The sequence below is a fragment of the Electrona antarctica genome (genome assembly GCF_951216825.1).
Source record: "Electrona antarctica genome assembly, contig: scaffold_89, whole genome shotgun sequence".
In the NCBI taxonomy this organism is placed as follows: Eukaryota; Metazoa; Chordata; class Actinopteri; order Myctophiformes; family Myctophidae; genus Electrona; species Electrona antarctica.
In genome coordinates this window covers 487,694-500,190 of record NW_027638359.1, presented here as the reverse complement: position 1 = coordinate 500,190, position 12,497 = coordinate 487,694, and the positions used below count along the sequence as shown (strand labels likewise).

Sequence of the window (12,497 nt, the reverse complement as noted above, 5' to 3'; positions counted from 1 at the left end):
TATCTTTACACCTGGGAAAAACTGAATCCATTCTCTTTGGATCTAATAGTAATCTCAGCAAGGCAAATGGCTTCTTGGTTAGAGTGGGTGACAATGTTATCACACGTAAAGATGAAATTACCTACCTAGGTTCCATCCTGGAGGCTAATCTTTCCGGTGATAAAATGGCCACCAACGTAATCAAAAAAGTCAACCAAAGAACAAGATTCCTTTACAGGATCTCCTCACTGGTCGACAAAAACACCTTGAAGACCTTAACAGGAGCCCTTGTACAAGGCTTCTTTGACTATGCATGCACCTCCTGGTACCACAGCACCTCAAAGGCCCTTAAAACTAGGCTCCAGACCTCCCAAAACAAACTGGTCAGGCTCCTACTTGGCCTCACCCCCCGAACCCACCTCACCCCTGCCCACTTTGACAGACTGGCATGGCTTAGGGTCGGCGACAGAGTACAGCATCTTGCAATGGGTCTGGTCCACAAGATTCGATACTCCACCAAGATACCCATGTACCTGTGTAGATACTTCCTTAATGTTAACGAAGTCCACACCCACAACACCAGAGGGAGTGCAACGAATCATGTTCAACCCAGATTCGGCACAAACAAGGGACTAAATTCTTTTCGCTCCTATGCCACCAAAATGTGGAACGCCCTACCAACAGTCATTAAGACATGCGAATCCCTTGACTCCTTCAAAACCGCTCTCAAAGGGCACCTACGGATGGCTGCAATTCAAAACTGGCCCCCGTAAAATCTGAATCCCCCCCCACCGCCCCCCCCCCCCTTTTTCCCCTCACTGTATATGTTTCTTTTCCCTTTTTACCTCCATTATGATGAATTCCTGTACTGTTCTTTGTCTATATAGTGTGTGTCTATTTGTTTGTCTCTAAATGTTTTGATGAATTGAACATGGTGGACCCTGTTGTAAACAAGTGTAATGCTTAATTGGGTCGTCCACTCACAGTTAACAGCCTTTGTATTGAGTTTGTGCTTGAAATGTACTGTAATTCTGCAAACTGTTAATAACATTTTCAATCAATCAATCAATCAGGTAGAAAACTGTCGTTCCCTGATGTCATCGCTAGGGACAGGAACTGGGGATGGCAATGAAGAACCGGGAAGTCTGGCATGGCATTGTGAAATCCATGATCTCGACCATGGTCGAAAAATGATGATGGTGTGTGTGTGCGTGTGAGAGACACAGGGAGAGCGCAAGAGGTGGAGTGAACACTAGATGGCAGTAGAATAGAGTAGTATTTTTTATAGTTTACTGAATATTTCTACTTTTTTCTACTCTACTAGTTCAACACAGAACGATATCAAATGTGATGCAATTGGATGATCAAACTTTCTACAGAGATTGTTTCTCCCCTAATGTGGGGAGTTAATACAGTCATGTGTGAGACTGTTTCTAACTCCCCTATGAGGGGAGAGGGGGGGGCTATATTTGTTGAGTACATAACGACTTGAGCTGCAGTGTGGGCTCCGCTCCGCTCAGTAGGATACAACAGAAGTGACTACACAGTGTGTGGGGAGGCAGGGCTCCAGACTAACTTTTTCACAGGTAGCACTGGTGCCACCTACCTTTTCATTTGGTAGCGCCACCACAAATTAGGTAGCACCATTTTTTTCTTTGTATAGCGTGGTATTAATACATGATCTTATCATGCCCCACATCGGGCGCCATTTATTTATGTAGTGGTTTCCACCATTAAAGGTTTGAATCATAAAACCCCCTACAAAGGTCACTGTGTAAAAAACAGCAACCTACCTGGTTATACTTCAAAACACTTTCAACCCACCACAAAGTCACTCAGTCAATAAAGGCAATATTTATATTCCACACACAGAAAGTCAGTTTAAGGTTTTGTGTTGAAAATTAAATGCAGTCCAAACCTTTTGGATTAATAAAGTGACAATTTGTACAATATCTCCATTACCATTATCCAAATTAATTCCTTATTATAATATTTCTACATTTTGGAAAAAATCTTTTGCAATGTGAAATGCCACCAAATTCTTAATCCTTTTCCTTGTCTTTATGGGCCAACTTGTGAAAGCTGCATGCTTTTATTGTGAAGGCAAAAGTTTCTGAATGCTCTCAGAGCCTGCATATCTCCGCGTGCTGAAAATAGCTGATCTACAAGCTCACAACGCGTCGCGTCCGCGACGCGTTGTGAGCTTGTAGATCAGCTATTTTCAGCACGGAACACGAAGAATAAATCAGGCATCAGTGCTCTTCACTCACTGGGAGGGAGATTAATGTATTTTGTTGGCCGATCAGCATGTATGGACCTATGGTATGGACACATAGGATTAGGCTACCTCCTCGATGCAAACATAACAAGCTTTGGAAGCTATTTTTCGTGGCACATGTTTAATCAAACAACACGTTTACTAAGTTTCACTCAGTGTTTGGGTCGGGAGTCGGCTGTCTGTGTAGATCATGACTGATCATCATGCAGTTAGATATGCGCGCTGCGCGCTCCAGTGAAATTGTACAGCTGAGAAAGATTAGTTAATTTGTGTCGGATAAGCTGCGTTCAGACCTGAATATATATTCGCCTCGGTTCGTCCAGTTTGTACCGCGGCAGGTCGCGCCGCGCCCGTTTGCGCAGTTCTCGTCTTTGAATTGACTTTGTATGTAATCGCGCCGCTCTGACCATCCAAGTCTGAAGGGCTTATTTATGGGTTTTGGTGAACGATCGTTCTTTGAACACTGGGCGTCAGGCGAACGTCCAATGTTTTCAATCAATGGAACGGGCAAGCACTGCAGGATGTTTTTTTTCCCTCCACTCATCCTTCCAGCAAGTGCTGTGCGACCTCATTCAATTTTAAGTATCACCCTTAATAAATTAAGTCGCATATGCGACCTAATAGGTCGCACGCTGGAGCCCTGTGGGGAGGACTTCATTGGCATGCAGGCTAAATTGGGGAGAAAGATGTATTGGCTACTGCAAATATTATTTTCAGATATTTGCATAGGTACACTTACAATGTTTCATTTCAACAATGCTGTGCATTCCATTTCCGCAGGTAAAGTATAATGTAATATATTTAACAGGTCAAACCGATCAGACAGCTATTAATGAATACACATACAAATTAGGGGTGGCGTGTGCATCTCTCCCTTACAAGACAATTTGATACGTATCGATACACATGGGCTACGATGCGATTTCGATTATGTGGAATTTCGTGGAATTTGATGCGATTCGACGCGATTCGGTGCGATCTGACACATTTAACCTTTTTTAGATTTTTAATTTGAAGCTAGATCTATAAAGAATAGGGTTGGGACTTAATTAAAAACATCTAATTAATTGGAGGCTTTGTGATTAATTAATCTAAATTAATCACATTTTAATCACATATCAATAGGCCTATTTGACCTGAGCAGTGAGCTTTTTTTTCAAATGGAATTGGATACAAGTGAATCAATGAATAGTGACTACATAAGCATAGGCAATAAAATAAGTAGTAATAATAATAATAGTGATATTATTTATATTCTCTGAGTACTTAGAAACTTTTCAAGGGGAACATGAGAAAACAAATAAAAACAACTTTATTAGAGAAAAGACTATGGAATAAAATAAATGAAAGTGGAATGAGATAGCTGGGGAAAGCAATATTCTAGAGGTGGGTTTGAACTTATAGGTGGTGGCATGTCTCTGAGTTTTGGGAAGTGCATAGTTTTGACAGGTCTGCCTGCTGTGGACAGTAAAACCCTGACCATTAAACATGGGCAGACAAGTCACGCAACGATACAGTCTATCATTCATTGTTAAAGGAAGCCAGCAACATGTCAATGCAAAGATGTGTAGCTGCTCCAAATGATATTCCCATTCGTCTTTGTGTCTCCCCGTGTAAACGCAGCAGCGAGTGTGAGGGGTTGGGGAAAGGATAGAAAGTACGAAACTAATGTTAGCTCCCATGCTAACTAGTAGCTACCATCGTCAGTCACACAACACCACCACCACCCAGATCGGGTGGAAGCTGCTGATATCACTTTGCTTGTGCCCGTGGATGGGAAATACGATTTAAAAGGCATATGGAAAGCATAGCGTGGATGAAAGCACAGATGTGTGCAATAAAGTTGTGTCGGATCTGCATGTGCATGATGCATCCCGTCTGACGACGAGTGGTTTATGCTGCTCGTGTTTTCGCTGGCTGCTGATGCATAGTTAAGAGCGTCATAAGCATGCGTCCGTCCTGCGCTGGAAGTAGCAGATCTACAAGTTATCTACCCGTCGCAATGCACAGCGCTTTGGGCTTGTACATCTGTGTTTTTCCCGCAGTTAGTTGAATTATATCGATTCACAACTTTAGGATCGAACCAATGTCCGATGCAGACGCTATTTTGACCGATCCAGACACACGTGCATCGATGTAGTCGCATCGTTAATGTTAAAATCGATTACCGATTCATACCAATATCTTTTGACACCACTAATACAAATGTATTAATCAAACCAATGCATTGGAGGAAAAAAAACATTTTAAACAAATTAGTAACAATTTAGTCATTTCTATGTTATATTGATTGGACATAACAGAGTTCAGTCAAACACGTATTCCAAAAGGGAGAACACAAAAAAATAAGTCCTTGTGATCTTTTTTCCATTCAGGCCCTATTCAACCAATTCATAGACATGACGAATAACAAAAATCACACTTGTGTGAAGTGAGGGGTGCTCTTATCATCATACATCACATTCCATGCTCAGCCAATAACTTTTGGCGTCTTCACCTTTTCTGCCCTCACAATTTTATCCTCAATATGTACATCAGCCAATCAAATCATCGCTATGGGATGATGATCAGCCAATCAAATCATCGTGTTTGTGTTCACACAAAGACAAAGCCCAATAGGAGGATCTAGCACTACTCAACAAAAAAAATCAATACAATCAATAACAACAACAACATATATCATTACAGGAAATAATAAAACACTATATGTACAGAGTGAGAGAAAGTTAGGGGGGGGTTTTAAAATATGTAAGTGATTGAGAATTTACCCATAATAATCCATAATATTGTCCTTGTCTATCAAGCTCCCTACGAACATACAGCTGTTTAATTTGATCCCCACAGTGAGCTCATTTAAAGTGGAAACTTTCAGTTTTTTTTACTCCATGGTGTGAATGCAATGGTGTTAGCAAGTGACCTGAGTAATTTAAACTTAGGTCACGCCGTTTAAAGTGGACATCTTTTTATTGTCCTGTGAGAACTGTGGACACAAAGGTGGCTCTTCAGATTACTTGAGACGTTGAAACTCTTGTCACAATGTTTACATTGGAAAGGTTTTTCTCTAGTGTGGACACGAAGGTGTTTCTTCCGATTACTTGAAGAGTTGAAACTCTTGTCACAATGTTTACATTGGAAAGGTTTTTCTCCAGTGTGGACACGAAGGTGTGACTTTAGGGAATTTGAATGACTGAAACTCTTGTCACAATGTTTACATTGGAAAGGTTTTTCTCCAGTGTGGACACGAAGGTGTGTCTTCAGATTACTTGAATTGTTGAAACTCTTGTCACAATGTTTACATTGGAATGGTTTTTCTCCAGTGTGGACACGAAGGTGTCTGTTCAGGTCACCTGACTGGTAGAAACTCTTGTCACAATGTTTACATTGGAAAGGTTTTTCTCCAGTGTGGACACGAAGGTGTGACTTCAGTACCCTTGAATCGTTGAAACTCTTGTCACAATGGTTACATCGTAAATGTTTTTCTCCAGTGTGGACATACTGGTGTCTGTTCAGGTATTCTGACCGTTTGAAACTCTTGTCACAATGTTTACATTGGAAAGGTTTTTCTCCTGTGTGGACACTCTGGTGCTTCTTCAAATTACCTGAATTATTGAAACTCTTGTTACAATGTTTACAGTTAAAAGGTTTTTTTCCAGTGTGGACAGTCTGGTGTGTCTGCAGGTGAGATGACATCATGAAACTCTTGTCACAATGTTTACAGTGGAAAGGTTTTTCTCCAGTGTGGACACGGAAGTGGCGCTTCAGGTCAGCTGACCGAAAGAAACTCTTGTCACAATGTTTACATTGGAAAGGTTTTTCTCCTGTGTGGACAATCTGGTGCTTCTTCAAATTACCTGAATTATTGAAACTCCTGTTACAATGTTTACAGTTAAAAGGTTTTTTTCCAGTGTGGACATGCTGGTGTGTCTTCAGGTGAGATGACATCATGAAACTCTTGTCACATTGTTTACAGTTAAAAGGTTTTTCTCCAGTGTGGACACGCTGGTGCTTCTTCAGGGAACCTGAGTAACTGAAACTCTTGTCACGCCGTTCATCATCATCATCTTCACTGGTCTCCTCCCAATCATCACTGTCTTCAGTGACTTCAGTGTCAGATTCAAGTTCAACTTCAACCTCAGAGCAGTGGGAAGAGATGTCATCATCATCATCATCATAATTTTCTTCTTCACCTTTCACTGCTAGTAATGTCAACGTTGACCCAACAGGTTCCTCTGGTCTTTGAAGTAGCTCCTCCTGTTCCTCTTTAAGCTCCTCCTGTTCATCTTTAATGTGTAGAGGCTTTGGTTCCTCCTGTAGCAGACTGGGACTCCTCTCCTGTTCAGGTGAAACCTCCTCTTTACACACAACCATGTGCAGGATGTCTAGGAGCAGAAACATAACATGATGGTCAACACTGGATTCCTAAAATGTAAATTAAATTCTTCTTCCATGTACAAATTGAGCTATTACCTACTAAGATAAGATTGACAAAACCGTTACTAACTACAGGCTATTACTGTTCTGAAACATTTTAGCAAAATAAAAAAAAAAGTAATGTGAAGTTTTGTGTCCGGGTAGCTTAGTCGGTAGAGTTCTCGCCTTTGGAAGATCATAGGTTCGATCCCGGGCAGCTCCAAATCAGTGTATGAGTAGCACGGCTTGGTGCAGCAAGTCATGTGGGAAGTACTGGGAGCTGATGCTAGGTGTGGCGCTCCACCTCAGCAATCCATCTCCCAGGGGTGTAGCTATTGTAGCATTGTAACGGGGATAGTCTCCTGCGTGTTACTGGCTGATACCGACAATAAGCCACTCCCGACCTACTTCTAATGTGAAGTGATATATTTAGTTACTTTAACACCAAAATGAATAATGATGTTACAGCAAATAGTTAATTTGAATCATGAAATTCTGAAACAATTATAAAAACATTTTACTTCACACCTGAGCTCTGATTTGGAAGTAAATTAGTCATGCCACTCAGTGCATGACGTTGAAATGTGGACCGATGGTAGCTTAACAATCTATGTAAAAGATTTCCTCTGCGTAGCTCTGTACGTCTGGAAATTTGTCTGAGTGTCCTTCTGCCTGTGTGTCTGTACGTCTGGAAATGTGTCTGTGAATCTGTCTGCCTGTGTGTCTGGGGCAAATCACACGAACTACTGTAGCGATCAAATCTCACAAACTACTGTAGCGATCAAATCTCACAAACTACTGTAGTGATCAGCGCCAAATGTGCGTGTCGGCAAAGCAAGTATTTTTCCACACCTGAAATTATGTCGCACATAATGGTAATGTTTCAGTTGTGTAACGAGTAAGAGTGCAGATTCTAAGCCAGGGGTATTCAACTAGATTAGGCCTGGGGCCACAGCTGTAGAATAATTGTGTGTGGGCGGGGCCACACATCATACACGCTTCCTTCCATTTGTGCGCACGCGGAAAATGTGTGGGTTCTCAAAATGCACCCTAACCTAAAAACCATAACCATACAGAACAGAACATGTTAAAGAAAGGAAGAGCACATGAAACTTACTGAGGTGTGGCTGGTCTTCAGCTTCCTGTTTAATAGAAACGTCTTCAGCTTCCTGTTTAATAGAAACGTCTTCAACTTCCTGTTTAATAGAAACGTCTTCAGCTTCCTGTTTAATAGAAACGTCCCTGGCTGAGTCTGGAGAGTTCATCTTCACCTGGGAGTGATGCATCATGGGTATTGCAGTTCTTATGAGTCTGGAGAGTTCGTCTTCACCCGCAGTCTGGACTCCGGTCTGAAATCAAGTGAATAAGGAAGGACTTTAATAACTGGAGACCTATAGTCCGGCAGCTGGGGGTGTGGAGTGGAAAATATGTTATATAGTTTTATTTTTATTGGCCTAAAATATTGCCTATATACTTACATAAATGAATGAATCCACATGCTGACCGGCTGTCGGTATTGAGCAATTCATTTTATAAGGTTTTATATGTGACCTTACCATTACCTATATACGGCAAAATGTCAACATTTCATTATGCTTTAAGTAGCATGTGATGTGTCAAACCAGGGGGTTGTCATGATTCTGAATCCATTCTAAGCATTCGTTTTGCACAAAAAACACTCATTGGGCTAAAAACGGCCATAGCCGTCATCACAAATGAGGTCAGCACATTTTGGGAACATTTGGACAAGTGGCTATTGCCGTTTTTAGCCCAAGGAGTGTTTTTGTGGATGGAATGGATTCAGAATCCTTGCCTTATATACAGTAGGCTGTTAATGGTATTCATTTATTAGGGAAGAAATCACTTAACTTCAGTTTACTCAAGGAACAATGGTGTAAAGTGAATAAGGTGAAAGTAACCAATGTGTTTTTAATGTTCTGCCTCAGTTCAAGCAGCAGAGAGCGTACAGTGCAACCATTTCTGTGAGCGTAAATTGTAACGAGTAGGGATGGGAGATGATATTTGATCACATAGCCAGCCTTTATTTGACCTCTGTGAGGAGAGTGATCTAAGTAGGGCTGCTCAATTCATTACAATTTTGATTCCAACGTGTGCGTGTGTGTGTGTGTCCACGTGCGTTAAAAAGTATATATTTTGAAGCATTCCATATTAATCAATTTAGGCATTTAGCAGACGCTCTTAATCCAGAGCGACTTACAATAGGCAAGAACAAAAAAACATATTAACAATGATGCTCTTTGTTTGTCTTGTGTTTTGTTATGAACACCCTCTCCCTAAACGCTCAGTGAGATGTTTAGTTCAGAACTTCAGATCTAGGCCAGATGAGTGAAAGAGCGCCACCCTTTGGTCAACAAGAAAAATACAACCAATTAATCTATTTGGAAACACTTTGGTTTCAAGGAGTGTGGTGAGGAACAACAAACCAATACCATGTTAAGATTTGTTACAATGGTGTGTGTTAGGGTTACATTTCAATGGTCTGTGTTAAGGTTACACTTCAATGGTGTGTGTGCACCACAACACAATAGGACATTGTTACAATGGTGTGTGACCCACAACACAATAGGACAGTAACCATTGTTACAATGGTATGTGTTAGGGTTACATTTCAATGGTGTGTGAACCACAACACAATAGGTCAAAACCGCTCTAAAGAGCACCCTTTTTATTTAACTGTATATATTATGATCTTTTTTGTTTTTCCTTTTTCTGTACGTCTTTAATAGTCTAGATGGAACGGGAGATTCACGCGCATAGGGTGGATTTTTTAACGCCACCTGTTTTTTCGGAATCCTTGAAGGGTCTATTTTAAGATTCTGCCAGGTAACAAGAAAAAATAATGTCCCAAGGGGTTCATTTTTAACACTTTCTTACACATACCCTACCTAAATATGCAAATGAAGAGACAAGAGAAAACAGCATAACTATTGAGATTAACAACCTACACCGACAAATGAACACATGTTTCCATACAATCCATTCTGCTAGGTAACCGGCAAGACAAATGTCCCATGTGGTTCATTTTTTACCTTTCTTACACAATTCGGTAACAGGTACGGTCGCCCCTTTTCCAACTCGCCCCTGTAAAAAGTGAAGAACGGTCGCCCCGGAATTTCGAAACGTGAAGACCGGTCGCCCCCAAAGCGTGGATATCTCGCCCCAAAGCGTGGATATCTCGCCCCAAAGTGTGGATATCTTGCCCATGTTTATTTCTTAGAACATTTAGAACCTGCACACAGTTTGTTGTTGTTGTTGGTCAACTGATACATGGGTAATGAATGGCTCAACCCCCTCAATTGTTCTGGAAATTCCATTCTGGATTATTACGACCGTATGACCCTATATTGGGTCTAGGCTCCAAAGGAGTAATATATGTGGCTATCACAAGGATCACAAACCCATTCAGGCAAAAATGTGTACATTTATTGAGCAAAGAAGGCTTCACAATAATTAGAACATGGGGCAAGCGAGTATATCATCAGGGTGGCCAAGCCAAAACAACAACAAAAAAAAACCCTAACTGGAAAGAAAAAGGAGCTAAGCTACACCAAAAAGAAATTACAATTCTAGGCTCCCTGACTAAACATAAACAGAGTCAAAAAGGGGAATAAAATAAATGGCAGCACACCCTTACCAATCGCTTCCCTCTTTGGAACACAAGAAGGTGGTTTGAAACAAGATAGCCTACTGTGGTCTGTACTTTAAACACTAAGTAAATAAAGAATATAGCACTAAGCAGATATGGCACACAGCCTACAGCCTACAACAAGATCAGCACAGGTGACGGATGGTAAAGACTGACGAGGAGCTTCTCTCAGCCTTTTATTTTACCACTGTTGTGTACACGGCATGGGGAGAGACTATGTTTTGCACTCCGTCCGTGTGCATTTTTTTATCCTCCAGATTCTGTAGCGTTCCCACCCTTTTCACATTGGCCTGTTATAGCGCCACCAACTAAATGGTTACATTCCTACAGTTGATCTGTTGTTGTTGTAGTACTGACCCAGTACACTCAAACAAAAGGGGCCGATGACCCCCCTTGAGCCCCCTCCACTCTCACTATAGCTAGACACTTTACCTCCTCATCTCTGTCTAGCCCCCAAAAGTACAGGTACAAATCTCTCTCTCTCTGTTTAAAAGTACAGGAAAAATCTCAAAGCACAGGTAAAAATCTCTCTCTCTGCTGTTACCTCGAAAATACAACAGTTTTACGGGGCGACTTGTCCGGACTTTTGGGGGCGACTTCGCCGGACATTTTAGGGCGACTTCACCGGGCTTTGGGGAGACCGTTCTTCGCGGTCGGGGCGACCGCTCTTCGCCGTTTGGGGCGAGTTGGAATTGGGGCGAGCAGTTTTGTATTCCACAATTCTACCCAAATCCGAAAATGGAAAAAAACTGAAAACAGCATAACTTTTGAAGGAAACAACATACTGAGACTAATTAACCAACTTTTCTATACAATTTGGACCAAAATAATTGATTAAAGTGGTTATTATTAATCAAGCACATCTTTACTCTATTGTAGGACAAAAACTGCAAAAATATTGAAAACCAGCCCAGAATCTTAAAATACACCCTTCAAGGATTCAGAAAAAAAACAGGTGGCATTAAATAATCCACCCTATGCACATAAACCCCCCCCCGTTCAGAGTTTCATATTCAAATAGGCAGTTATTGTATTATTGACCTGAGCACTCGTTTGAAATGAACCCTCTACATACTGTGGATACAATGTTCAATCAATCTCTAAACCCTCTCTGTCTCTCTCTCTCTTTCTCTCTCTCCAACTCAGCAGAGCAGGCAGGCAACAATTAAGTCACGTAGCCAAGAGAGCTAGCTCCCTTTGTAGGAATATTATTACTGCTGCTAGTATTAACTACTGTCTACTGCTTGTTTATAAAAAAAAGTTCATTTTACCTGCGGTGTTTCAGGGTTGAGCTGCTTTAACGACCACACTATAGTGTTTTCAAACCTTTTACTATTATTAAAGTGTTTTCTAACGACACTCACTGCTAGCAGCTAGCTGTGTGTGTGTGTGTGTGTGTGTGTGTGTGTGTGCGTGCGTGTGCCTATATCTAAGGGTTGTGCACATGCGCACCAGACCTGCTGGAGTCTGGAGCGTGCACGATGCATGTACCATAAACGGTCACTAGGGGGAGCCCTGGTACAGTGTAATACAGTGGGGAGCAGCTATGGAACAGCTATAGAGCTGAAAACTCCCATAGAGATTTACTAAAATATTTATATCAATTATTCTAAGTCTAGAATCAATCCATACAGGATCCTGGTGAGTCATGACCATAACACCTCTGATTCTGTGAGAAAACAAACAAGATTGCATATTTAATTATAGGCCTATGATATAGGCTACTACATTTAAATATAAATGCTCTTTGTTTAGCGATTTTCATTTTCATTTATTCACAGAATAAGGTGTTATAGTCATGAAGGCTTGATTCTAGGCTTAAAATAATTTATATTTAAATATTTTAATACATTTACATATATATTTTTTTATAAATCACGCCCACTTCTATGTTCTATACTGTGATGTCATCAAAGTCTATCTTCAATAAATAATTTTAAACGTAGAACCATCTGATGAATCAAATCTAACAATTCAATGTCAGTCTCTTCCACACACACTACACATAGGCTACACTTTTCATTTCTACTATGTATTTTTACTTTTTCATTTATACTGTGTATCCATTGTTGTATTATTTATGTTGCCAAATAATGTGTTTGATTTTTATGATTTATTTGCATTTTTGTTAAATTAGATTAACCTTATAAACCCCACAGGGTT

General features: G+C 40.8%; 1 protein-coding gene across 1 annotated transcript; it reads right to left on the bottom strand.

Moving 5' to 3' along the window:
* Positions 1 to 4,549: 4,549 nt before the first annotated feature.
* Positions 4,550 to 11,730, bottom strand: LOC306918152 (uncharacterized protein). The gene is made up of 3 exons (XM_079531035.1): positions 11,606 to 11,730; positions 7,785 to 8,016; positions 4,550 to 6,636 (listed from the first exon to the last, which is right to left on the bottom strand). The coding sequence occupies exons 2-3, from the start codon at positions 7,954 to 7,956 to the stop codon at positions 5,204 to 5,206; spliced, it is 1,605 nt and encodes a 534-aa protein (XP_079387161.1). The 5' UTR covers positions 7,957 to 8,016; positions 11,606 to 11,730; the 3' UTR covers positions 4,550 to 5,203.
* Between the last annotated feature and the right edge of the window lie 767 nt (positions 11,731 to 12,497).